At 43.6% G+C, this 27430-nt stretch overlaps 2 protein-coding genes across 3 annotated transcripts in view; both read right to left on the reverse strand.

Annotated features, from left to right (window-relative positions):
• Positions 1–2532, reverse strand: part of skila (SKI-like proto-oncogene a) — a 40147-nt gene extending 37615 nt beyond the window's left edge. For both annotated transcript variants that reach the window (XM_058069141.1, XM_058069140.1), the window contains exon 1: positions 1282–2532. In XM_058069141.1, coding sequence (XP_057925124.1) covers positions 1282–2379 — 1098 coding nt within the window. In that variant the 5' untranslated portion in view covers positions 2380–2532. The remainder of the gene's footprint in view (positions 1–1281) is intronic.
• Positions 2533–9648: 7116 nt separating this feature from the next.
• Positions 9649–27430, reverse strand: part of prkci (protein kinase C, iota) — a 29940-nt gene continuing 12158 nt past the window's right edge. Inside the window, exons 4-18 of the mRNA XM_058069144.1 lie at positions 26463–26513; positions 26273–26358; positions 25409–25546; positions 25264–25318; positions 24956–25011; positions 20841–21017; positions 18952–19049; positions 17076–17162; positions 16838–16973; positions 16667–16754; positions 13508–13633; positions 12218–12297; positions 12023–12112; positions 11811–11926; positions 9649–11697 (exon numbers count right to left, since the gene is read on the reverse strand). Coding sequence (XP_057925127.1) covers positions 11610–11697; positions 11811–11926; positions 12023–12112; positions 12218–12297; positions 13508–13633; positions 16667–16754; positions 16838–16973; positions 17076–17162; positions 18952–19049; positions 20841–21017; positions 24956–25011; positions 25264–25318; positions 25409–25546; positions 26273–26358; positions 26463–26513 — 1472 coding nt within the window. The 3' untranslated portion in view covers positions 9649–11609. The remainder of the gene's footprint in view (positions 11698–11810; positions 11927–12022; positions 12113–12217; positions 12298–13507; positions 13634–16666; positions 16755–16837; positions 16974–17075; positions 17163–18951; positions 19050–20840; positions 21018–24955; positions 25012–25263; positions 25319–25408; positions 25547–26272; positions 26359–26462; positions 26514–27430) is intronic.

Genomic DNA, 27430 nt, shown 5'->3' on the forward strand with positions numbered 1-27430 from the left:
CTAAGCTCTCTAGTTTGCGAGTTAGCATGTGTCTCAAGACCCTGCAGTTGCGCAATATGTTGTAAATAAAAAAAAGAGTATAAATGTGACTATAGTCGTGTTTTGTCATGTCTACAGGGCTCTAATAATGCTTTGTTCATTTTAATCTGAAAAAAATTATTTGTCTACCCACCGACTATATGTGGTTTCTTAAGTTTTTATTATTTGCCGTTTTATTATTATTATTATTATATTTATTTATTACTGATTGATTTTCTTTATTCTTGATTTGTTTATTTTTCATCTTATTTTGTGTAGAAAAATAAAAATTAAGATATTTCAGAACAATGTTTTATCAGTCTGACAACTTTCCGATTGAGCGGATACAAGATACTGCAATCGGATTGGGGAAAGGAATATTCCACCCCTGTGAATCCGATTATATATTCATTCGTATTGGCACTTTTTTTTCGGAATGAGGTGTATACAAAGGTTACATTCTTTCCGTTTGAGCAAATAACCCAAATGGAATTGGAATATTTAGGTCCATGTAAACGTGGCTAATGTGACAAGCTCTTCCTGATATTAATTCCTGACAGGCGCCGCCTTGCGCAATGAAAAGAACCAGAATGACTTGAAAAAATCCACAAAGTCAAAAGACATGGCAGGTTCATAAAGACATTGGGACAAGCAGTCTTTTTTTTGGTATGGTCCAAGCACCCCAGTGTCGGTTTGGCTACCATATAAAAGACATTGTACTCTGTGGAGGTCCCAAAAAAAAACATTGTACTCTCATTCCTTGTTTACAAAATGGTTTGGCATTGTTTTTCCTACATGTACAACTAGAATTATGCGTTATAAAAAGTATTTTTGCTCATATTTTTTTAATGTCCGGAAGGGATTTATTGTAATTCTTCCCTTGGAAGAGAAGCGAGTAATGAAAACGGAGGTATAGCACGGTATTATTGATTATATATATTGGCCTTTTGTTCAGTGACATTCCCACTGACCTCCGGGTGACCCGTGGGGACAAATGATGCACTTCCCCTTCAGCTGTGGCCAGCTGGCCTAAACCGGTCTGACCAGACAGATGTCCCCACCTGTGTCTCAGACCTCCAGCAAATAAAACACACAAGGCTAGGTCAACACTGGTTTAAGAAAACACAACCGGCGTGACGTCATCGAGTCTAGCGGATCAAGACGTGACACAAGAAGGGGCTTGGCGACTAGAGCGGGATGACTGACTGATCCGCCATTGCATTGCATTGCATTGCAAACGAGCGAGTCGGGAGTTGGACTTACTTTGTCGAGCGACCTCTTGAGCTGGTAGTGGAACTTCTCTTTGACCTCGTCCAGCAGCTGCTTGAGCTTGGCCTCCTCGGGCGAGCCCTGGTACTTCCTGGCCAGCTGCAGGTAGCAGGGCCACTTGGCCGAGTCAAAGCCCCAGTGGCAGGTCCTCTTATCGGGCGACTTGTGCGAGTGCATGACGAACTTCTGCGGCGAAAAGAGCAAGTGGCACTCCACGCACTGGACGCAGGGCGCCTCGGGCTGGGTGTAGAACTGGGGCACGAAGAGGCCCTGGCACTTCCCCAGGCACTGGTGCTCCACCTGGAAGCCGGCATCCGTCTCTTTCAGCAGGCCCTGCGTGGACAGCTTGCCGCTGAAGTCGGCGGGCAGGGCGGCCCCGGGGCGAAGCAGAGCGTTGCACAGCCGCTGCGCGTCGGTCAGCGTGATGAGGCCGCAGGACGGCGCGTTGAAGGGCAGGATGCCGAGCACCTTGAGGATGTGCAGCTGCTCGGCGTCGCAGCGGGAGCAGTACACGTAGAGCTCGTCGCACACGGTGTTGATCTGCTGCAGCGAGAAGTCGCGCAGAACCGAGTTGAGCACCTGGGGCAAACACAGGCGCTTCTCGCCCCCCACCACGAAGCAGGAGATGGACTCGCCCTCGAGGAGCGAGTGGGTGAGCTCGGTGGAGCTGTCGCAGGGAACCAGCAAGGGGCCGCCTCCCAGGACGGGTGGGGAGGGCAGCGGGGGCATGCCAGCGTGGGAATGCTCGTGGCCGGTGCGTGCTGAAAAGGCAGCCGGGCCCCCCAGGGAGCTCTGGCTGCTCAGGGTGAACTGGGCCAGCGTGTGCTTGAGCCCCGGGCTCAGGTCCAAGGCTTTAGCCGAGGACGCCGCTTGCAGGTCGGCGTCGTGGTGCGGCTCCTCGACGTGCTCCCGCTTCACCTTGGCGGTCTTGTGGAAGGAATCCAGGTTGCGGCGTTTCAGGTTGATCTCGGCCATCACTCGCTTCTTGATGGGCGCGTCCTCCAGCCGTTCCCGGTACAGACGCTTCATGCCACCCTTGAAGGGGGTCAAGTCTTTGAAGGAGCTTTTCAAGCTGGTTTGGGTGCTGGCCATGTCTGTGTTATTGTTCCTGTCTGCTGGCTGGGTGGCTAAGTGGAACACTCCCGAGTCCTCTTGTTGATCTTTTTAAACCACGCTGATCCTCGGCTGCTCCCGCGCATGCATGGTGAAACTCCGCGGCTCTTTTTCCCTCTTTCGATCCACTTCCTGTTGATAAAACAGGAAATAAGAAAGCTGAATGACAGCGGAATAAACAAACTTATCAAAGAGCATGAAACAGCCCATAAAGGAATTAAATGTTTTACTGCTCCATTGGGGAGGGAGGGGATGGGGGGGGGGGGGGGCATTGAAGAGGTCAATGGCTGTTTGCATGCACCACTAAACCACTAAACCAAATGGTCATTAACATAGTTCACACAAACAAGGCTCCTCCGGCCCCTTGTCATTGAACCCGAGGATGGGGTGCGGGGGGGGGGGGGGGGGGGGGGTCTCCAGTGAGAATTTCAACAAGCCAAACCTGTCGACCAGACAACCAGGATCACAGCAGCAGCCACCCTGCCCCTGTGCTGGAGCGACCATTACAGTGTTAATGATGTGAACCCCCCCCACAAAAAAAAAAAAAACATACCGGGCCTCTCAGCCCAGCGCCGCTTACCCCACGCTGGCTCCATCAAGCCTTCACAGAAGAACCCCCCCCCTCCCAACACACACCTCCAAAATGATCCCCCCCATCACAGCTTGATGTGTGGATGTTTTCATGTAGGTAAAACACCACTTAGCCTCATTTCCAAATGTGCTTAACACCAACTTCCCATGAAAACATTCCTACGCGGGCCAAACCAAATGATGCAAACACGAAAAACGCTGTAAAAAAAACAACTGCACCTGAAATGCTGCACGAGAAGCCAAGCTAACAGAAAGTTAGCCACATATCAGTCCTTAAAAGTACACTTTTCTTTGTTTTTTTACACTTGGCAATGATATCGTCCAATAGCTACTGTTAGCATAGCATAGTCTGGCTCCTCCGGTTGCCTAACAAAACTTGGATTTTTGTTCAATTTGACACACTTTTTAAAAACAACTGAATCACATCATTAAAACAATGAAACTCAAATTAAAAATTGTAATGTTTTCCTTTTGAATTTGTTTGTAGTGTAGCAGTATTTACATGATTGCAACATTTGTTTTATGCTGTTTGGGAGCTTTAATAGCCCCCATCGGCCACCGTACATTTCGCACGTCCGGCAGCAGAGGCTGTGGGCAGATATGTGCATGCCTTTGCACATTTTCACTGAGCTTTTTTTCCCCCTCTCCGCGACTGGCGCACTGCCGTTGCTGCTTCTGCGCAAAAGCAGCGACCTTGATTCCGCAGCAGGAGGCTAGCGTTTGCGGGGTTGTTTTCATGTGGAAAAAAAGGCAGCCCCCCACAGTGGACCACAACATGTATGTCACACGGAGAGCGTTGCAGGTGCGAAACCGGCAAAGAACACTGGAGCTTGATAACTCCCACGTCCCGGTGTCCGTTTTGCTGCTGCAAGGACGCCGCATATGAAAGCTTGAAAGCTCCACCAACACCCCCCCCCCCTCCTCCCCCCGTCCAGTCTGTGAACTGTACCTCCTCCTCTTCCTCGCAACTGCACTGGTATGCAGACAGCGCCGATAATGACATTCACTGTCTACACTCCCAGTCTGCTGGGTCAGTGGGAGGGAGGGAGGAGGCACCACTCACCCCGCAAACAACCGTCGCGGTCCGGACTACCAGGCTGTCGTACTCCGGTCACACCGCCGCAACTGCTACCGTTAAAGGAATGTGAATTACGCGCGACGTATAATGGAAATGAATTAAAAAACAACGTTAAATACGCAAACGACGTGTGATAAAGTGAAAATAAAACAAGTACGACCGGGTCGCTTGTTAGCATATTAGCTAAGCTAGCTTAACCCCCGGTATACTCGTAATGCGGGCTTAAAAAACAAGCAAAGTGGGTTATAAAGCAGCAGCCCAGAACACGTTGTTGCTGTGAAAATGTAAAATAATAATATTACATAAAAAGAAAATATGTCTCGCTTGCCAACAACAAACAAGTGTATCGTACCGACCACAGTGGGTCATCCTACCCCGGCTAGAGAGCGACATGGTCGGCTACACCGCGCTAGGTTCGCCGCCCCCCGACTTCGTTCGTCAAACAAATCACTGCGTTTTTAAAACGAGTCAAATCGTCTATCGTGTCCACAAACATGCATAAATACACGATAATATTCGGGTTAACACTTGCCTCGTCCGCTGTCGTCGTCCTCCTCCTCCTGACTGGCCGGGGGTCTTCTCCGTACTGGAGCCTGGCTGCCTGCCTGGCGGAGCGTCAACAAGATGCCGCTGGAGTGCTACACTACAGCCCTGTGACGTCACGCCGCATCGGGGCTTAAGAGGCGGAGACGTCATCCGCCTGACGGAAACTGTGCGGGGGTGTCTCTGCTGTCTGCCTGTCTGTCTCTCTGTCTGTCCACCTGTCCCTGTGTGTCTAATAAAGACGCATTTCCTCTGCATTCCCAACAGGACACACTTGGATGGAATCTTGTGGCAGCAGAGGACACATTTAAATCTTGAGAGGTCCTTTACACATTTCACCCCCAAAAACTATATATAGTATATACATCCCTATAGGTAAAACTAACAAATCATTTTTTTTTATAGAGAATAATTCTAGTTTTACATGCAGGTACATATATATCATACGTAGTGATATAATTCTGGGTGTAAGCATGCTAACATAAGCATACTAACATTTTTATCCATTTTAATAGCTACACCCTTTAATAATGAGCACTATTATGCTACATTGTTGCAAGCTAACATTAGCATAGTAGCATTTAAAAAATGTCTTAGGCAGACATATATCACACATTGCGATATCATGCTCGGTGTTTTTTTTTTTAAAATCAATTTTCAGAGGACTCTTAGCACTATCATGCTAGCTGTTAGCATGCTAACATTAGCATAGTAGCATTTTATCCATTTTCATTCTGGGTGTAAGCATGCTAACATAAGCATACTAACATTTTTAGCCATTTTAATAGCTAGACCCTTTAATAATAACTGTTATGCTACATGTTTGCGTGCTAACATTAGCATAGTAGCATTTAAAAAAAATCATGGCCAGACACACATATCACACATTGCGATATCATGCTAGTTGTTTTTTTTAAATTTTCATAGGTAGACACTTAGCACTATCATGCTAGCTGTTAGCATGCTAACATTAGCATAGTAGCATTTTATCCATTTTCATTTCATTTTCTCGACACGCATAAACACCACTGTTATGCTAGGTGTGAGAATGCTAACATTAGCATGTTAGCATTGCTGGCATACTACCACTATCAATGTAAATATGACGATAAAATAAATGTAGGACTGATATTTGGTGTAATCCACAATATGGGGCGAACTATGGCGGCTTGGCGGGGGTCTACATTTTCTGAGTCGTTTTCTAGTTTGTGGAGTTATATGCACAAATGGCCAAAATGGTCCTATCTGGCAATGTGAAAGAATTCTTTGACCGCAAAATCTAATCAGTTTCTTCCATATCCCATACGACAATTCCTGAAAATTTCAACTAAATCCATTCAGAACTTTTCCAGTTATTTGGAACACAAACCGATAGATAAATGCCAGCCAAAACATACCTCCTTGGCAGACGCGAAAATAGGTATCATGTGAAAAATGCTAGAAAAAAGTGTGGCGCGATTGTATTTCCTGTGAGAAAGTCACTAGACACTAGAAAAAAAAAAGATGTCTGACACACGTTGGTGCAGATGGAGATAAGGGTGAAGGTCCGGAATGGAGTGTAAACATTGAGTGTAGAATTCCTTTCCTGCAGCAGGGCTGTTTTGCCGCGTCTGATGTGACAGCAAGGTCAGCAGTTGCATTATGAGAGCAGATGTGAGTACACCTCCCCGTCCAGCCCCCCCCCCCCCGACAACAACAGGAGGGGACATTGATTTCCCTGTAATAACATCACTCCCAAGTGCTGCGGGGGCCACTAAATTCATCTGCTATGTGCAATAATGCCACCCGGTGCCGATGTGTTGATTAGAGAAAGAGAAGAGGAAAAATGAAGAATGAGGCGATGTGTTGTTATGGGACTGTCAGGACGAGCAGCGTGTTGATAAGACTCTCCATTAGCTGTCTAACGGTTATTGGACTCAGTGCTAAGTGGACCCTGGAGGGGGTGGGGGGGTTCTATCGTCTTCATACCCCCACTTTGAAATCAATGTATTGAAATAAGTCACGGCTCCTTCCTCTTTGTGTGTAATTTGAGGTAACGATGCTTGATGACCGCATCATCCAGACCTAGCGTGCAGCTTCCATGCCTCCATCAAGTCATTGGGAGGCCTGCGTTGAGCAGAAAGAAAGATGTCAAACGCACCCAGGAGTTTAAGGAGTCATCTTGCAAGAGTTCAGGACTTGGAGCAGCAAAGAGATGATATTGTGTGTGACGTCACCACAAAAGGGAGAAGCGTGATGCTATTTGTTTATATTCTAATCGTATTAAAAGCTATAAGCACTATAATGTGTTTTAAAAATACAAAATATTTTACCATTTTAGAATGTATTTTGCACATTTTAGTTGTTATTGTAATCTTATAAATACCAGCAATCTTATAAATGTTATGTGTTACATTGCATTGTTACACTACGTTACATTATATTACATGATGTTACACTACATTACACTGTTAATACTATGCTACAATACATTGCGTTATTACGGTACACTGTTACGTTACATTACATTATGTCACATTACACTGTTACACTACATTGCGCTATTATGGTACACTGTTACGTTACACTACATTACCCTGTTACTCTACGTTATGTTACGTTACACTACGTGACATCGCGTTACACTATGTTACATTACACTGTCACACTACATTATATTACACTGTTACACTATGCTACATTACATTGCGTTATTATGGTACACTGTTACGTTACATTACATTATGTCACATTACACTGTTACATTACATCGCACTATTATGATACACTGTTACGTTACACTACATTATGTTACACTACATTACCCTGTTACTCTACGTTATGTTACGTTACACTACGCGACATCGCGTTACACTATGTTACATTACACTGTCACACTACATTATATTACACTGTTACACTATGCTACATTACATTGCGTTATTATGGTACACTGTTACGTTACATTATGTCACATTACACTATTACATTACATTGCACTATTATGATACACTGTTACGTTACACTACATTATGTTACACTACATTACCCTGTTACTCTACGTTATGTTACGTTACACTACGTGACATCGCGTTACACCATGTTACATTACACTGTCACACTACCTTACATTGTTACACTATGCTACATTACATTGCGTTATTACGGTACACTGTTACGTTACATTACATTATGTCACATTAGTTACATTACATTGCGCTATTATGGTACACTGTTATGTTACACTACATTACACTGTTACGTTACCTTAAATTACACTGTTACTCTACGTTGTTACATGTCACACTACATTACACTATGTCACGTTACACTGTCACACTGTTACATTACATTAGATTGTTACACTACATTACATTAGATGATGTTACACCATGTTACATTCCATTACATTATGTACACTATACACTATGTTACATTAGATTGTTACACTACATTACATTAAATTACATTATGTTACACCGTTACATTACATTGTTACGCCACATGACATTAAATCACATTACGTTACAGTTACATTACTTTGTTACACTGTTACATTACATTGTTACACTACATTACATTATACGTTACATGAAATTATATTATACTATGTTAGACAATATGTAGACATTGTTAGATTCTGTTACACTACATGACATTAAACATGACAGCCGCTATTACCAAGCACGTTTACACGGGAGGAGAAGGGGCACTCCGTCCTTTATAGCCCGACTTCCATACGTTAGCAAACAAGTCACCGCTATCAACATATTTAAAGGCACGCAGCGCTCCGGTGGTAAAGTGTTCCAGTGAAGTACGGCAGCACCGAATGTCAAGTATGCCTGAAGATGATTAGACTATTATTAGACTCACTTTAGTAGCACACTTGGAGCTCCAAGTAAAACACCTTGACTTGCAGTGTGCGTTTGAGTGTGTGTTTTATAAAGGGGACGCCGTCTTCTAGCGCCTAATGAGTCCCTTTGGGGAGGGAATAAAACACCCAACAAGATAATAGCAATTAAAACGGGATGTTTTTCCCTCCATTTTACATCACTAATTATACAAGTTGAACGTCTTCCACAGGGTGATGGGGCGACACCCCAGGGTGGTTGGGTTTCATCGTGGGGGTGCTTGGAAACAATGTCAAACAAGCCATGGTGGCAATTATGCAGCATTTATTGGACTCACCTGGGAGTGCCGACAACGCTTCGATGGCATGTTTAATCCCCCCTCCCCCTCCCCGTCCACCATTGCAGAACGCCAATCAATGCTTTTTATTATTTGTGGCACATCATTTTCCGTGACCTCCGTAGCTTTTTCACCCCTCAGCATTGATGTGTGTGTGTGTGTGGGGGGGGGGGTTCCAGTTTCATAGCTAGACACACATGCTTATAAATAATAAGCTATACATATATACACACACACACACACACACACATATATATATATTTATACATACACACATATATGTATATATATATATATATATATTCATACACATATATATATATATATAAAGACCACTATTATGCTACATATTAGCATGCTAACATTAGCATACTAGCAATTTATCAATTTTCTCATATTTATATACACACATATATATATACACACACACACATATGTATATATATATATACATACACACACATATATATATAAAGACCACTATTATGCTACATATTAGCATGCTAACATTAGCATACTAGCAATTTATCAATTTTCATGGTCAGACACATATGTACAGTATCACACATTGCGAGATCATGCTAGGTGTTAGCATGTCAATGCTAGCACATTAGTCTTGCTGGCATGCTAAAATTAGCATAGTAGCATTTTTATCCACTGTCATGGGCAGACACAGGCTGTTAAAGTTATTACTTATTTTTTTTTTTTTTTTTACAATCAATACTTATGATTTTCTCAGCTTTGCACCAAAATGTTGATTTTTAAAGGCTGGATGGAGGAAACAACCCTATATTATATATTATATATATATATATATATATATATATTATATATATTATATATATTTGAGCTGCCACAATAAACAACAAATAGTATTGTCAAAGTGAAAGTTACGCTTGAAATGTATAATTTCACAAAAAGCTGCTTTTTTTTTTTTTTTAGTCAGGAACAGATATTTTCCTGAAACTTATGAATGTTCTGCTGCTGATTAATAAAGGATGCAAAAAGGTTTCTGGTGAAAGTTTACACTTTCTTTTGGCAGCTTCGATGTTTATATAACCATAGTAGATAATCTGTGTTCCCTGAAAAATCAGTGCAAACAGCCGCTACTCAAGGGCTTGTCTTTTGAAAAAGTCTTGGATTGAATGAGTTCACCATTTTTGGGGGATAATTCTTTCGCTTATATTGGCCAAGAAAATGCAATAATAATTCTAAAAAAATACATGACCTTGGCAAAATAATAATAAAAAACAACTGAACCCCTTTTTTATTATTTTTTTTTTATAGCTTAGTCAAGAAAATGCAGCCAAAATATTACTGGCTATAATACTTTGTTTTAATTAATTAGAATCTGAATGGCATATTTTGGAATAAATAAGTAATGTAATGCAGTGTTATTGCTCCCAGGAGGTCCACTGATGCATCAAAATACCTATAAATCGTGTTATTAAAAAAAAAAAAAAGTGACAGAAATAATGACTTTGTTTTTACCACAAGGAGAAATCAAATGTTTATTTGACAGTTTTTCTTTTGCACACTAATAATAAAATGTCCTCCAGGCGGTGGTCAACGCCATAAGGTCATATTTAGTACTCAGTATGGCCATTCCAAAATAAAAAAGTCCTAAGAATAAGAATAAGTAACAGACCGATGAATGTGCTCGGTTGGCTTTGTGTCCTTTCATTTAGCGGGAAAATGAAAACGAAAGCCGCGATCCAGCAGGTTGACGTTTTTTTTTTTGACTGACAGCCAAGAATGGAATGGAGGAAGTAGAAAAGGAGGCGTGGTTACAAACCCGGCGTCGTCATGGTCATATATATATATTTTTTTGGTCCTAATGCGTGAAGCTTGCTAACGTTCTCTTTTCCTTCACGCTACCGTTTAAGCCTGCGACGCTGCAGGAACGAAGACCACTTGTTCAAGTCTACGTAGCATGTTTATATATATATATATATATATATATATATATATATATATATATATATATATATATATATATAATGGCTTATCTTCATTACAAATACAGCGTTTCCGAGGAAGGCTAGTGTCGCTACGCTAATGCCCGGCTAACCTGTATTATTATTATTATTATTATTATTCATTCATTCATTCATTTTCTACCGCTTTTTCCTCACGAGGGTCGCGGGGGATGCTGGAGCCTATCCCAGCTGTCTATGGGCGAGAGGCGGGGTACAACCTGGACTGGTGGCCAGCCAATCACAGGGCACATATAGACAAACAACCATTCACACTCACATTCTTACCTATGGACAATTTGGAGTCGCTAATTAACCTAGCATGTTTTTTTGGAATGTGGGAGGAAACCGGAGAACCCGGAGAAAACCCACGCATGCACGGGGGAGAACATGCAAACTCCACGCAGAGATGGCCGAGGGTGGAATTGAACCCTGGTCTCCTAGCTGTGAGGTCTGCGCGCTAACCACTAGACTGCCGTGTCGCATTATTATTATTATTATTATTATTATTATTTTTCATATACTTTGATACAAAATCTAATACAAGTGGACGCTCACTTCCTGCGACAGGCTCCGCCCTCAACTCCCAGCGCCGCTGCCTTCGTACGCTAAGTAACCTCGGAAGAACTTTGTATGACCCCCCCTCCCCCCGTCCCCATGACACAATGACATCAGTGCACTTTTGATATGGTATCAAAAATAGACTTAAGGACGAGTGCTTTTACACCAAAGTGTGTTTTGGCAACAACAACAAAAAAAAATGGATGTCGCCACGCAGCATGAAGACACTGACGTGCATTTGTGTATGTGTGTGTGTGTGTGTGTGTGTATATGTGTGTGTGTGCGTCCTCCCTTCACACACACTCCTCAGCCGACATCAAGAGTGGGTTGATGTACTCGAAGCCCTCAAATTCCGACTGGTCGATCTTCTTCACCACGTCGCTGCGTACGACAAAGAGCACACGTTCAGTCATTGGCTCGCCGAGAAGCTGGGCGGGCTTCACCGCCATTGGCTGGATCAATACACGTGGAGAGAGGAGGGGGAGGGGTCTTACTCGTCGTCAGGCGTCAGCTGGATGGGCTCGTTTGTGAACTGGGCGTCAAAGTTATCCAGTCCGAACTCGCCGGAGATGTTGGGCTTGAACGGCGGCACCACTTGCTTTTGCTCCAACTGCACACACACACACACACACACACACACACACACTGCAAGGTCCGCCATGGCTACCCAAACGAGGTTTCATCTCAAAAGGCCCACGAGACTCACCAGATCCCATTCCACGTTTCTGAAGAACGGGTGGCCCATGATGTCGGCAAAGCCGGTCTGCGGGTGGCATCCGAGGCGCTCCTTGGGGTCCTGCAACACGGCACGGGGTGTGTGTTACATCACAGGGTGTGAGACCGAAGCCAAGAGTGTGATGAGGCGGCGGCCATCTTTCCCAGCTTTTTTTTTTTTTTTTACCTTGTTGAGGAATCCCTTCAGGACGCTGGCGGCTTTGACTGACAGCGAGCGTGGAATTCTGATCTGTTTTTCCAAAATGACTGCAGGAGGTGAGAAGACACGGGAGGGTAAAATGGCTGCTTTCTCCCGTAGGAACAAAATGACACGACATGCACAACAACAACAACACAGCTACAGTGGTACAGTGTTTGTTTGCCGCCCCCCCCCCCCGCCGTTAAAACATAACCGAGATGAAATAGAGATCTATCGGCGTTATGAAGCCATTTCTAAAGCTTTGGGACTCCAGCCAACCACAGTGAGAGCCATTATCAAACAAATGGCCAAACCATGGAACAAAGTCACCCCAAGAGTGACCCGTCTGGACACGACTCAACGGATACATTTGTTCTCAAACATTTTGGTCTCAAACACGCGGACCGTGGGCCATATGTGGCCCGCAGGAAACAAGTTTGAGGCCCCCGCCTTGATATGAAAGTTTAATGTTAGTTTGATATGGATGCTGTATGGTATCATGTACCCGGAAAAAATGATTACGTTTGATTAATGTTCATGTTAAAGGTTAAATAACTGTTAATAGTTATCCTCCCTATCCGTGTGGAAGTGGTACGTTTTTGGCTATTTAAGTTGAAAAGAAATAACTTGAAGGCTACCGTTTAGGTCGCTAGCTCTCTAGTTTGCAAGTTAAATGTGGCCCGCAGGACACTAGTTTGAGGCCCCCGCCTTGATAAGAAAGTTTAATGTTAGTTTGATATGGATGCTGTATGGTATCATGTACCCAGAAAAAAATATTACGTTTTGATTAATGTTCATGTTAAAGGTTAAATAAATGTTAATAGTTATCCTCCCTATCCGTGTGGAAGTGGTAAGTTTTTGGCTATTTAAATTTTAAAGGAAATAACTTGAAGGCTACCGTTTAGGTCGCTAGCTCTCTAGTTTGCGAGTTAGCATGTGTCTCAACAGAAAAAGAAGAGTCAAATATAGTGGTGGTAGTGTGATGGTCCGGGTTCTGTTTTGCTGCATCAGGAGCTGGAATAATGAATTCTGTGGTGGTATTTTACTGCCGTTTCTCTTATTTTGAAGGCCTGACTTTACCGGCAACAGGATGTGCTTTGCCGATGTTACCAAGACACCCCTCATACTCCACTGTGGCACCGCTCAGACTTCACTAACATGGGTGCCAAGTACTGGAATACATCAATCATCTTATGGCAGCTTTAAACAATCAACACATGCGCTGACACATTTTCTTGCTAACAGATGGTACACACACACACACACACACACACACACCTTGGAAGAGGTAGTCTTCTGTGTTCTGGTCGGGATTGTCGGAGCTGCCGACGATGTCGAAAGGAGAGCGGCCCGCCATCATCTCAAACATCAGTACGCCCAGCGCCCACCAGTCCACGCTGAAGCCTGAATACGTACACACACACACACAATAGATGAGAGGCCTCGCATCATTCCAGTTTTCTTCTAACCCTTCCATACTTTTTCTCCCTCTGTCACTATGGCAACCAGTCCTGTGAGCAAAAAGATCACACATGTTTTTAAAAAAAAAAAATCATTATTATGCAGTAAAATCACAAGTAGTGGAAGATGACATAGCTTACATTACAGGCAGTTACTATGTATTGATGACACATATTGATTGGGCCAATGGGAATACCGGCCATGCATAGGGAGCAACTGTATTACAGTACATTATCACATACGATAGTATTCATTGGCCCTGTACCCTAGAAAGCGCCCATGAATGATACGGGAAAAGGCCAAAATGATACTGTGTCAAAGCCCAGAGCATTGATACTGATAAAATACAGAGTTTAACCATGTCCAGTATCAGCCCCCGTAGCTGTCCACTCAGAGCGCGCTGCTCTGGTATCGTGCCCGTGAAACAACCAATCAGAGAACAGCGCACGAGTGCTTAGTGCCTAGTGCTTCTCCAGTCACCAAAAAACCCCAACTTGATTAATGGAACTTTAATTGTCAGACAGCGGCACGGCGATCAAGTGGTTAGCGCGCAGACCTCACAGCTAGGAGACCAGGGTTCAATTCCACCCTCGGCCATCTCTGTGTGGAGTTTGCATGTTCTCCCTGTGCATGCGTGGTACTCCGGTTTCCTCCCACATTCCAAAAACATGCTAGGTTAATTAGCGACTCCAAATTGTCCATAGGTATGAATGTGAGTGTGAATGGTTGTTTGTCTATATGTGCCCTGTGATTGGCTGGCGACCAGTCCAGGGTGTACCCCGCCTCTCGCCCGAAGACAGCAGGGATAGGCTCCAGCAGCCCCCGCGACCCTCGTGAGGAAAAGCGGTCGAAAATGAATGAATGAATGAATAATTGTCAGACATTTATAAGATAAGACTGTTGATAAAATATTATTGTTGAATTTTTTTTTGCAATTATTGTGTTTACACTGTTTAGATATAATACATGTAATAAACTGAACATTTTCTGGAAACAAAATGGTCTTTTTGATTAAATAGTACGTGATAATAAGCTCATGTTTAAATAGTATGTGATAATAAGATCATCACATGGTTTGTCTGGTATCAGGCCCAGTATCATGCCCCCGCGTGCCAGTATCAGCCTTCGACCTTCGGTCCTTCGGTTTGGTTTGGTTTTCCCAAATATTTCTACTTTCTTCCGAAATATTCTTGCTCAATTTTCCTGTAGTAACATTATGACTTTATTCCCAAAATATGTGGGCTTTATTCCCATAATATGTGGGCTTTATTCCTGTAATATGTGGACTTTATTATTTATGTGACATGTTGTACTTGTATTGTGTGAAAATGTGCATCCAAGCCCGCCCGTCCATTTGTCCGTCCATCCACCTCAGTGCTTTCCTGCGATACTGGTGAGACCACAGAAGATGCAAGGGAAAGGCAGCAAACTCTGTTGCTATGATACGTCGCTACGATAGCACGCTCCTGATGCAGAACTGATGTTTTAGTGCTTTCATTTGCTCAACTTCTGAATAACAGAAGTTGACGCCCACGTCCGTGCACGCAGAAGGCATTCAGATTAGACTAATTCGCTTCAGCTGTGTTTTTTTTTTTTTGTGTGGATTCCGTATATTCCTTATTTGACCCAGGTGTCTTCTTTGAGGAAAACAGTGTTCCTTCTCACCGTAATCTTCTCCTCAGGAGGTGAGAAGACACGGAGGTAAGATGGCTGCTTTCTCCCGTAGGAACAAAATGACACACCATGCACAACAACAACAACACAGCTACAGTGGTACAGCGTTTGTTTGCACCCCCTCGCCGTTAAAACATAACCGAGATGAAATTGAGATCTATCGTCGGCGTTATAAAGCCATTTCTAAAGCTTTGGGACTCCAGCCAACCACAGTGAGAGCCATTATCAAACAATTGGCCAAAACATGGAACAAAGTCACCCCAAGAGAGGTCACTACAGTGCAGGCCTCACTTGCCTCAGTGGAGGTCAGTGTTCGTGTTTCCACCATAAGACACACACCTTGGGCAAAAGCTAAAAAGCTAAAAACAAAAACGCTTAACAAAAAGAACATTAAGGCTGGTCTCCATTTTGACAAAAAAAATCTTGATGACCTTTGGGAAAATACTCAAAAATTTCTGAAAGGTGCGTGTCCCAATTCCATCGCCAGAAAAAGAAGAGTCAAATATGGTGGGGGACCTCACAGCTAGGAGACCAGGGTTCAATTCCACCCTCGGCCATCTCTGTGTGGAGTTTGCATGTTCTCCCCGTGCATGCGTGGGTTTTCTCCGGGCACTCCGGTTTCCTGAGTGTGAATGTTTGTTTGTCTATATGTGCCCTGTGATTGGCTGGCCACCAGTCCAAGGTGTACCTGATACATGTTTGCATCAGGTGCACCTTTTGGGTGTTAAGTTGCTATGTGATGAATTTAGTGCTGTTGGTAGTGACATCATAACTGTCACTGTACACTGGTATATTTGCACATTTGGCACCGTTATATTTTAACATAGCTGCATGGCGGTCGAGTGGTTAATGCGCAGACCTCACAGCTAGGAGACCCGAGTTAAATTCCACACTCGGCCATCTCTGTGTGGAGTTTGCATGTTCTCCCCGTGCATGCGTGGGTTTTCTCCGGGTACTCCGGTTTCTTCCCACATTCCAAAAAAACATGCTAGGTTAATTGGTGACTCCAAATTGTCCATAGGTATGAATGTGAGTGTGAATGGTTGTTTGTCTATATGTGCCCTGTGATTGGCTGGCGACCAGTTCAGGGTGTACCCCGCCTCTCGCCCGAAGACAGCTGGGATAGGCTCCAGCACCCCCGCGACCCTCGTGAGGAAAAAGCGGTAGAAAATGAATAAATGAATGAAATATGGTGGTGGTAGTGTGATGGTCCGGAGCTGTTTTGCTGCTTCAGGAGCTGGAATAATGAATTCTATGGTGGTATTTGACTGCCGTTTCTCTTATTTTGATGCCCTGACTCACCGTAATCTTCTCCTCGCAGGATTTCAGGAGCGATGTAATTGGGGGTGCCGCAGAAAGTGCTGGTTGTGTCGCCCGGTCTCAAACCCTCCTGCACAAAGCGGAGAATAAATAGGTCAGCTTTGCTTTCTTTTACATTCCCAATCCAAAACATACGGGTAAACGCGTCCGCACCTTGCACATGCCGTAGTCTGTCAGTTTGATATGTCCCTCGGAATCCAGCAGCACGTTGTCCAGTTTCAGATCTCTGTAGATGATCCCCCGCTCGTGGAGGTAGTTTAACGCCAGACTGATCTCTGCCGAATAGAACCTAAAAAAAGAAAAGAGGTCCGACCTTCCATCATGGCAAAGCGGCAAGAGCACCCAATGGAGAAAGTTGCTAACGTCAAATGCTAAAGCCACCCCCCCCTACCTTGCGTGTTCCTCTGGAAGCTTCCTCTGTCTCTGCATGTGGAACATGAGATCGCCGCCATTGACGTATTCGATGACAAAGAAGAGTCTGGGAAGGAATCATGCAGTCAAATCAGCCAATCACTCAACTCTCAAGCACCGGCATGATTGACGCGACGCCACGCCTCACTTCGTGTTAACTTCTTTTTACGCTTGGATCACTGGTACTGTAAATCCCGCTGCTAAACTCTAATTTACGTTGTGATACCTCCTTTATTTCAGAACGAAATGCGTGTGTGTCATCTTTCAAAAAGACACCTTTAAAAACAAACCACATTCGTCACACAGCAACTTAACAATTTCAAGAAAATAGTCACTTTGAATATGACAAGTTCAAACACTCCTAGCTTGAAAATGGTTAGAGATACAAGCATACTGTAAATGAGAAAAATCAGCCGTATGACCCAAAGTGTGTGATGGGTGACATTCACTCATCTCATTTGCATATTATGACACCATCAATCTAAAAAAAAAAAAAAGGTCAGCGCCCCCCTCTCTACCCATAACTATCACTCATCAAAATGCCTGATCCACTTGTGACATCCCACGCCGTAGCGGCGTTTTGACCACGCGGGCTACACGCACCGTACGTCATCTTTTAGAGGAAACGTATGAAACGTATGAATCCTCAGGGATGTCGCTTCCGTGTACACGGCATTTTCAACTCATTAAAGGGGACCTATTGTGCTTTTTACACTTTTCTGACCTATGAATGTAGTTAGAACAGGGGTGGGCAAACTTTTTGACTCGCGGGCCGCATTGATATAACAAAATTTCCGGGGGGGGGGGGCAGACTATATATTTTACACGTAACGGTCCACCTGGTATTATTGTATCTGTAAAATTGTCATGCAATCTGCTATTATTATTTATTATTTTATATTTATATTTAAATATTTTAAAAATAATAAAATATTATAATAATTTAAATAAAATTAAAATAATAATTATTATATTATTATTATGTAAAATATGCAAATATAACAATATTATTATATATAATTCATATAATAATTAGCATTAATATAATAAATATAATAATCATAATAGTTATAATAATAATATAATAATTATTATTTTAATTTTTATTATTATTATGTGCTTGTGTCTCTTTTTTCAGGAGCACTTTGTAAACAACAGACCATGTCAAACAACGAAATTGATACAACCATCAAAAGATTGGCTCAGGCCATGATGCCAGGTTGTATGTTGAGTTTAAATTAAATACTTTTGAAAGATTGGGTGGGCTGTATTCAAACACTTGGCGGGCCGGATGTGGCCCCCGGGCCGTAGTTTGCCCATCCCTGAGTTAGAATGTAGTATTATCGCGTTAAACGATGCCAAAGTTTCAGATAACGAGGTTTGTGCATTTGGAAGTGATCCCGAAAAGAAGTTTGGGATGGCTCAAAACGCTAGGTTTGAAAAGGCACGGTAAAACAGTTCCCTTTGTGATGTCACAGAGAGACGGACGTCCTTATATGGTTCATTGTTAGGAGGCGCTTTGGGCATGTGACCAATCACAGCGGAATGTGCATGCCCAGAGACGGGCCCGGAGATGGGGCTGTGCGATAAATGACAAACAGACCGTTTTGGCGGGAAGCTTTGTGTCCTGGTTATTGTGTGTAGCTGCTCTATAGGACACCACAATTCAATACAAATGGTCAAAATGATCAACATGTACAGAGCTGTAAATAGTATATAAGACTTCTACCTGCGGTCTGCATTCATGTACTTTTATGCTCAGCTTCTTTTTACACTTGCGCGACAAATTAAGAACGTTCAAAAGTGACTTAAGAAATGTAGAAAAGCACGCGATAAATGCCGTGTTCTGCGCTCACCTGCTTTCTGTCTGGAAGCACGAGTGCAGGCCCACCAGGAAGGGGTGATTGGAGGCCTGCTCGAAAACGTGTTTTTCCGTCTGAACCCAGTCAATGTCCTGGAAGAAGAAAGAAGACATTTCCACGTGAGAGATACGCCTTCAACGAGCTGAATAAGCGCCGTGAAAAAAAGGAGCTGATGTTACGCTACCGGCACTGACGAGGACTTGTGGGGTGGGGGCAGCAAAACACTTCTGCCATCGATCGGCCGCCGCTTGTCAATTTGTCAATCACGCTAAGTGCGTCTAATCAAGGCTAACGACTCGCCTCGCCGCCGGCTACGCCGCCGCTCGTGTACGCCGCCGATCAATTCTTCAGAAGACACGATGCTTTATCTACACTTGCTTGGAAGTGCTGATGGGGTCAAAGCGGTCTGTCGCTCGACGAGACATCACCCAGATGGATGTGCGGGCGGGTGTGTTGCGCTAAGAATAACGGCGCCCGCTCATTGTGCTAATTGCAATCATTATACGGCTGCACGGCGACTTGACTGCTAACGCCGCTCGGTCTAATTAGATGGAGGCATTAGCTAACTGTCACACCGCATACACTCCCTTTTAAATATCTTCTCTGGTCACAACATGACACACAGTAGCACTTCCGAACTTTTGGAAAATACCTGCACGTTGTAGGTGACCACAGTGCAGGTCACCAGGCGTTCTCCATTGCTTTCTATGCTGTACATAGAAAATGGGTTCCGTTATGAAGCTCCAGAGTTCCCCCAATATTGTTATTCATTCATTCATTTTCTACCGCTTATCCTCACAAGGGTCGCAGGGAGTGCTGGAGCCTATCCCAGCTGTCTTCGTGCCACTCGCCAGCCAATCACAGGGCACATATAGACAAACAACCATTCACACTCACTTTCATACCTATGGACAATTTGGAGTCGCTAATTAACCTAGCATGTTTTTGAACGGGCGAGAGGCGGGGTACACCCTGGACTGGTATTGGGTTATTTTATGTACATATTTACATTGCTAATGTTAGCATACTGGGCGGCACGGCGGTCAAGTGGTTAGCGCGCAGACCACACAGCCAGGAGGACAAGGGTTCAATTCCACCCTCGGCCATCTCTGTGTGGAGTTTTGCATGTTCTCCCTGTGCATGTGTGGGTTTTCTCCGGGTACTCCGGTTTCCTCCCACATTCCAAAAACATGCTAGGTTAATTAGCGACTCCAAATTGTCCATAGGTATGAATGTGAGTGTGAATGGTTGTTTGTCTATATGTGATATATATCTGTGATTGGCTGGCGACCAGTCCAGGGTGTACCCCGCCTCTCGCCCGAAGACAGCTGGGATAGGCTCCAGCACCCCTCGCGACCCTTGTGAGGAAAAGCGGTAGAAAATGAATGAATGAATGAATGTTAGCATGCTAACACCTAGCACAATAGTGGTGTTTATATAAGTGTCAACTTTGAAAATGCCTTAAAAATGCTAACACCTAACATGCCAGCCTAAGCAGCCTTTTTCCTCACGAGGGTCACGGGGGTGCTGGAGCCTATCCCAGCTGTCTTCGGGCGAGAGGCGGGGTACACCCTGTACGGGTCGCGAGCCAATCAAAGGGCACCTATAGACAAACAACCATTCACACTCACATTCATACCTATGGACAATTTGGAGTCGCTAATTAACCTAGCATGTTTTTGGAATGTGGGAGGAAACCGGAGTACCCGGAGAAAACCCACGCATGCACGGGGAGAACATGCAAACTCCACAGTGGAATTGAACCCTGGTCTCCTAGCTGCGAGGTCTGCGCGCTAACCACTCGACCGCCGCGCCGCCCTTATTTAATCAAAAGTTAACAAAAAAAAATTTGTAATAAATATGTCATATTTCCCGTGGCTCACCTCGTCGTCGTTGACCAGCTCCTTTTTAACCACCTTCATGGCGTAGATGCGTTCCGTCTTCTTCAGCTGCACCAACAGCACTTTGGCGTAGCTGCCGCGCCCGATCACCCGCAGCAGGTCGAAGTCGGCCAGGCCCAGGCTGGAAGGCGACTTGCCTGTGTCTCGGCTGTTCCGCGCCTGAAGACAGAAAGATGGTTGGCGGCATGTTGGTGAATAAGATGACAAGAAGTGACAATCTGGCATGCAGTGACCTCTCCCTGAGCACTTTTGTGTATCAAGGCTGTCAATTGAAGTAATGACTGGATCTGTACATACAGTACAACTTGTAGAGTTATGATTAGGGATGTACTCTTGGTGACTAGCGATTCGGTGTGCATTTAGATACATGGGGTACAATATGACTCAAAGGGGACATATTTTAAAAACTGAACGATTCGATACAGTCTACAAGCAACACCTTTTAATTGGACATGACTCAACAGTTTGTTAATGTAGACATGAAATTTAAATTATACATTATTAGCACTTAAAAAACATTGCCTAAATCAAGGTAATTGTGTCTAATCCAGGGGTCTCAAACATGCGGCCCGCGGGCCAAATGTGGCCCGCAGGACACTAGTTTGAGGCCCCCGCCTTGATATGAAAGTTTAATGTTAGTTTGATATGGATGCTGTATGGTATCATGTACCCAGAAAAAAATTATTACGTTTGATTCATGTTCATGTTAAAGGTTAAATAACTGTTAATAGTTATCCTCCCTATCCGTGTGGAAGTGGTAAGTTTTTGGCTATTTAAGTTTAAAGGAAATAACTTGAAGTGCTACCGTTAAGGTCGCTAGCTCTCTAGTTTGCGAGTTAGCATGCGTCTCAAGACCCTGCAGTTGCGCAATATGTTGTAAATAAATAAAATAAACTATAAATGTGACTATAGTTGTGTTTTGTCATGTCTACAGGGCTCTAATAATGCTTTGTTAATTTTAATCTGGAAAAAATAATTTGAAATAACTTTAATTTGTTAAAGTTATTTCCTTTAAACTTAAATAGCCAAAAACTTACCACTTCCACACGGATGGGGAGGATAACTATTAACAGTTATTTAACCTTTAACATGAACATTAATCAAACGTAATAATTTTTTTAATAACATTAAACTTTCATATCAAGGCGGGGGCCTCAAACTAGTGTCCTGCGGGCCACATTTGGCCCGCGGGCCGCGTGTTTGAGACCCCTGCTCTAGTACGACATATATGTATGTTTTTTTTCTACCCAATTATGCATTTTCGGCCTTGTGCAACTTATACTCCGGAGTGACTTATAGTCCAGAAAATACGGTAATTCCTGCCTTCGTCCCCCAACGGCCTTCTCATCTAAACCGACCGCAGTACATTCATAACGCTGCTGCTCGAGTCCTGTCTAGATCCAGAAAACAGGAGCATATTAGTCCAGTATTCAGGTCTCCGCATTGGCTTCCTGTGGCTGACAGAATAGACTTTAAAACAGCTCTGCTTGTCTCTTCATGGTCTAGATGGCCAAAGTACATCTCTGCCATGTTAGAGATGGCACATAAATCATCTCCAGCTCTGGGAATGCTTAGGTAGTGGTCTCCTGTGGGGGAAGTCTTCCAAAAGATGTTCCACAATCCTTAACTTTGGCAATGTTCAAGTCCAAGCTGGGAACACTTCTATTCAACTGTGCATATGGCAACTGAAGGGATTTGATGTGCACTCTTCTTTTTTATTATGTTTTTGCTTTTTCTTTGTTTTATTGAATGATATATGGAATTGTATTTCATGATTTCAGAAGGATTCTATTTTTTATCCTGCGGGGGAAGTTGTTCCACAATCCTCAACTTTGGCAATGTTCAAGTCCAAGCTGGGACTGAAGGTATTTGATCTGCACTCTTTTTTATAATGTTTTTGCTTTTTCTTTGTTTTATTGAATGATATATGGAATTTTATTTCATGATTTCAGAAGGATTCTATTTTTTATGAAGTTATCTTTAAAGCACTTTGAATGATGGTGCTCTAGAAATAAACTTGCACTACAGACGACGCCGATCTTCCTCCCTCGCAGTAACCAAGCCAAGTCGTTCCCACCGTCCATCCACAGATAGCATCACGGCTGGTTCGCCCCTCTTGTATCTGGGTGCATCTGCGTGTGTGTACGCCTTCCCTATCACGCTGCAGAACCGACAACCCCCCCCCCCCCGCCCCGTTTCCTGCCTCTCCAGGCCCAAACTATAGCCATTAATCAGCCTTCTGGTGTTAAGAGCTATGATAAAAGGTTACTTTATTAGCTCGGTCATAGGAAATCAATATGTACCGAGCTGCAAACGGTGCCTGCATCTGAATGCTCTCTCTCCATCACACACACACACACAGAGCATATCCTCTTTATGTGCCTCTGAAAGAGTCTGGCACATTACCGTTTGTATCGGCAAAAAGCACCATCTCCTGAGATCCAATAATGTATCAGAAGTTCTACCTGTACAAAGGTGTTACAGTTATTACAATGAAAGCCTTTCTACCTGTCATGTTGGGCTCATGGCCACAAACCAATGGGACAATTGCTTTATGATGATATGGGATTATTATTTATTATACAGTAAACCTCGGATATATCAGACTCGGATATATTGGAAATTCGCTCACAACGGACAGATAAAAAACAACTGATTTTTCTGTAATGCATTTCCAATAAACATTCATTGCATATATCAGATTTTTTATAACGGATTTCGCCTATTTCGGACAAAATCTCCAGTCCCGTTCCAATGCATTTCCATTAAATTTCCCTCGCATATATCGGATGGCCGCATCGTTATGCTAATCTTGTTGATGTCACTGGCTATTGTCTTTCTCCTGGCTCCAGATTTAGGACAAATATAAAAGTGAGTGACGTCAATAATACTAGCACAGCAGTGAATGAGATCTTAACCTCACTATTGGAAATAACGTAGGCCTGATGGGCGTAACAGGGCCTAGCTTAATTAACAATTTGTTATGCTCAGAGTCCAATAAAGTTAAATTCTCATTACCTTACGTCTCTTTTCATTGCCCAATCCAGGTACATTGGAAACATAGTCAAGGAAGTGCCTTTTTATAACGGATAAAACCCGATTTACGCATACACCGGATATAAATCCGATATATGCGTAAAACGGACATTTTCCGGTATACGCATATAACGGATTTCGCTTATATGGGACAAAACCAGTGGGAACAATTGAATCCGATATATCCGAGGTTTACTGTACATTACTGGTAAAATGTTGACAATAAGACGGTTTAGTGCAGGGGTGGGCAAACTACGGCCCGGGGGCCACATCCGGCCCGCCAAGTGTTTGAATACGGCCCGCCCAATCTTTCAAGTATATAAATCAAGTATTTAATTTAAACTCAACATACAACCTGGCATGGCCTGAGCCAACCTTTTGATGGTTGTATCAATTTCGTTGTTTGACATGGACTGTTGTTTACAAAGTGCTCCTGAAAAAAGAGACACAAGCACATAATAATAATAAAAATTAAAATAATAATTATTATATTATTATAACTATTATGATTATTATATTTATTATATTAATGCTAATTATTATATGAATTATATATAATAATATTGTTATATTTGCATATTTTACATAATAATAATATAATAATTATTATTTTAATTTTATTTTAATTATTATAATATTTTATTATTTTTAAAATATTTAAATATAAATATAAAATAATAAATAATAATAGCAGATTGCATGACAATTTTACAGATACAATAATACCAGGTGGACTGTTACGTGTAAAATATATAGTCTGCCCCCCCCCCCCCCCCCCCCCCCGGAAATGTTGTTATATCAATGCGGCCCGCGAGTCAAAAAGTTTGCCCACCCCTGGTTTAGTGTCATCACAATGCACCTGCATTTTTTTGTGAAGTCAGATTTTTTGACTGTACTTTTCCTAAAGTCTCGCCTCGTGGTCATCTTTGACACTGCTCCGATATGTTGGAGAATTCGCCACGCATTTGTCAACAAAACGAGCCCTCCCGGCAGAGCGTGAGTCACCCGTCATTGGCTAAAAATAAATAAATAAATAAATACATATAAATAATACACCTCACCTCTTTCTCCTCGCCGTCGTAAGTCAAGCTCTCTCTGGAGTCTTTATTCTGAGGGCCTGCGTAAGAAGGGAGCGAGGGAAGAGTGTGAGACAGACAGCAGGCGAGGGGGAGGCAAGAAAATAGCACGGAGAGGAAAGTAGGTGAGAGACAGTCACACGCTTTGTTCGCAGGCCCTGCCGGGAATGAATCATTCCCTCTTTTGGCTTGGTTAGAGAAAAATGGTGCAATTTTGCAACCCGACCTTGTCGAGAATACAGCACAAATAGGATGTGTATGATTGTGTCCATTATACGAGGTGGTAGCGCTACCTGGCTGTTCTGTGTGGTCTAACTGATTGGATGGCTGTCCGGGCATGATTGGTTCCTAAACAACACACAGACACAAGGAATTCAATGAGCGCGTGTGAACAGTACGATATCAAAACCAGGATGCTAACGAGCAGCGCATTCTCACCTGGATCATTGGCCGGCCGCACTCCACGGTGACGAGTTTATGGCACTTCTTGTGGACCAGCAGCTTGCAGTTGATGCACTTGTAGCCTTGCCGGCCCAGACCCCAGATTCGATCCGTGCAGATGGCACAATGTGCTCTCTGCCCAAAATAAAAATGACAACACGTTTCAGACCATTTCATTAGAGGACATGGGGGGGGGAGGTGCTGCAATGCTGCGTCTGTCCACCAGAGGGAACCAGCAGAACCCAGAGGGAGGTTGATGTCATTGCAGCGCCCCAATGAATGTGTTACTCAGACACAATGCCATATGGCAATTGTGTCTGAGTAACACAACATCATACATTAGCGCTCTGTAGCACTCTCAAATCTTACCTTTATGCATTCCCACATTGTATAGTATAGTAGTCTGTGCAAAGTTAGAAGGTGCATTTAAGGACCGTCAAATAAAATGGGACAAACCGCTGCTCACATTAAATTAGCGCCCCAATGAAAACTTTACAATGTTGTTTTTCCTCAACATCATACATTAGCACTCTGTAGCACTCTCAAATCTTACCTTTATGCATTCCCACATAGTATAGTGGTGCATTTAAGGACCGTGAAACAAAATGGGACAAACTGCTGTTCACATTGAATATGCAAAAACTGGGGGATTATTTTTCCATTCAATCTGTGATTAATTATGAGTTAACTACAGTCAAAAAATGTGATTAATCACGATTAAATATTTGAATAGATTGACAGCCCCAGGCAGGGTAAAATAAGGTGTCCAAAATTTCATAAAGAGCGGAGAGTGTCCCAGTCCCACAATAAGATCTGACATCCCACCATCACAGATTAACATCAGTGAATGTCACGTCGCACCCTGTTGAAGCGTTTGGCCTGAAAGGCATGGCCGCTGGCGTAGTAGAGCTTCCTCCAGCGCCGTGCTCCTCGCCGATATATGGACTCTACCAGGCGGGAAAAGAGGTAAGGTTAGTTTCTTCAAAAGTGCCTTTTCTGAAAATTGGGGGCAAAATCAAGTAGAAAGCAAAAAAAAATAATAATAACTTACTGTCTTCACCAGGACACGGCATGCCGGGTTTCTCTGGCACACATGGGAACACTGGTGGGAGTGGAAAAGAAGCGTGATTTCACCTCTTTTTCTCTTCATCAGGGAGGCAGTCAAAACCACCTGTAGCAAACGCATGTCGCCCCCAGGGTCTGACATTCACCATGTTGCTGTGCCACACAAACATGACCTTACGGAGGAGGCGTGTGTGTGTGTGTGTGTGTGAGAAAAAGACCAGGGGCAGTGTGAGTCAGAGGCGAGGCGTGGGCCGCGGCCGAGAAGCTCATTAGCAAGTGGAACCTGGCGACCCCCTGCTGTACTGTCGCGTTCCTCTCTTCCCCGTCCCCTCCTCCACCGCCATGCAGGCATATGCTGCACTCTCGGCCCCCTCGCCACCTCTGATTTGATTAAAACTTAACATCAACCGCCCTGTCAACACTACCCCCCCGCCCCCGGTGGTACGCACCCCGCCTGTCAATCAAACGTTTTATATGGCTCTGCGACGCTCTCTGACCTCTGCTTGGCTTGCACGCTATTCTTTGTCAAGCGCGGGAATAGACAGCAACGTAGCTGTTGAAGGTGTTGGCGCATCATGACGCCTCCTCTGTGTTTGTAGCGGGAACGTAACGTAACGAGCAGCCATACTGGACGCTTCATTAGGGACACCTGCATGCTCCCATTGTGAGAGTTGGGTGAAAAAACTAAAGAAAAGCTAATGAAAATGCGGGCACCCCTATCCTTTTGTTGATCTGAATACCTCCATCTACCCGGCACTGGGTATATGGAACACAGATTACTACTACTGCTACTACTTCACACATTCAAATGAAATTGTGGATTTGTAACCACCCAATGATTTATGAATGAAAATGATGGGAAATGTCATGGGGTGCCCAAAGCTTTGCATATCACTGGATATCAAAAGTGAAGTAGACAACAGTAAGGATCGACCGATATATATATCGGGCCGA

The sequence above is a fragment of the Doryrhamphus excisus genome, chromosome 3, assembly GCF_030265055.1.
Source record: "Doryrhamphus excisus isolate RoL2022-K1 chromosome 3, RoL_Dexc_1.0, whole genome shotgun sequence".
Lineage (NCBI taxonomy): Eukaryota > Metazoa > Chordata > Actinopteri > Syngnathiformes > Syngnathidae > Doryrhamphus > Doryrhamphus excisus.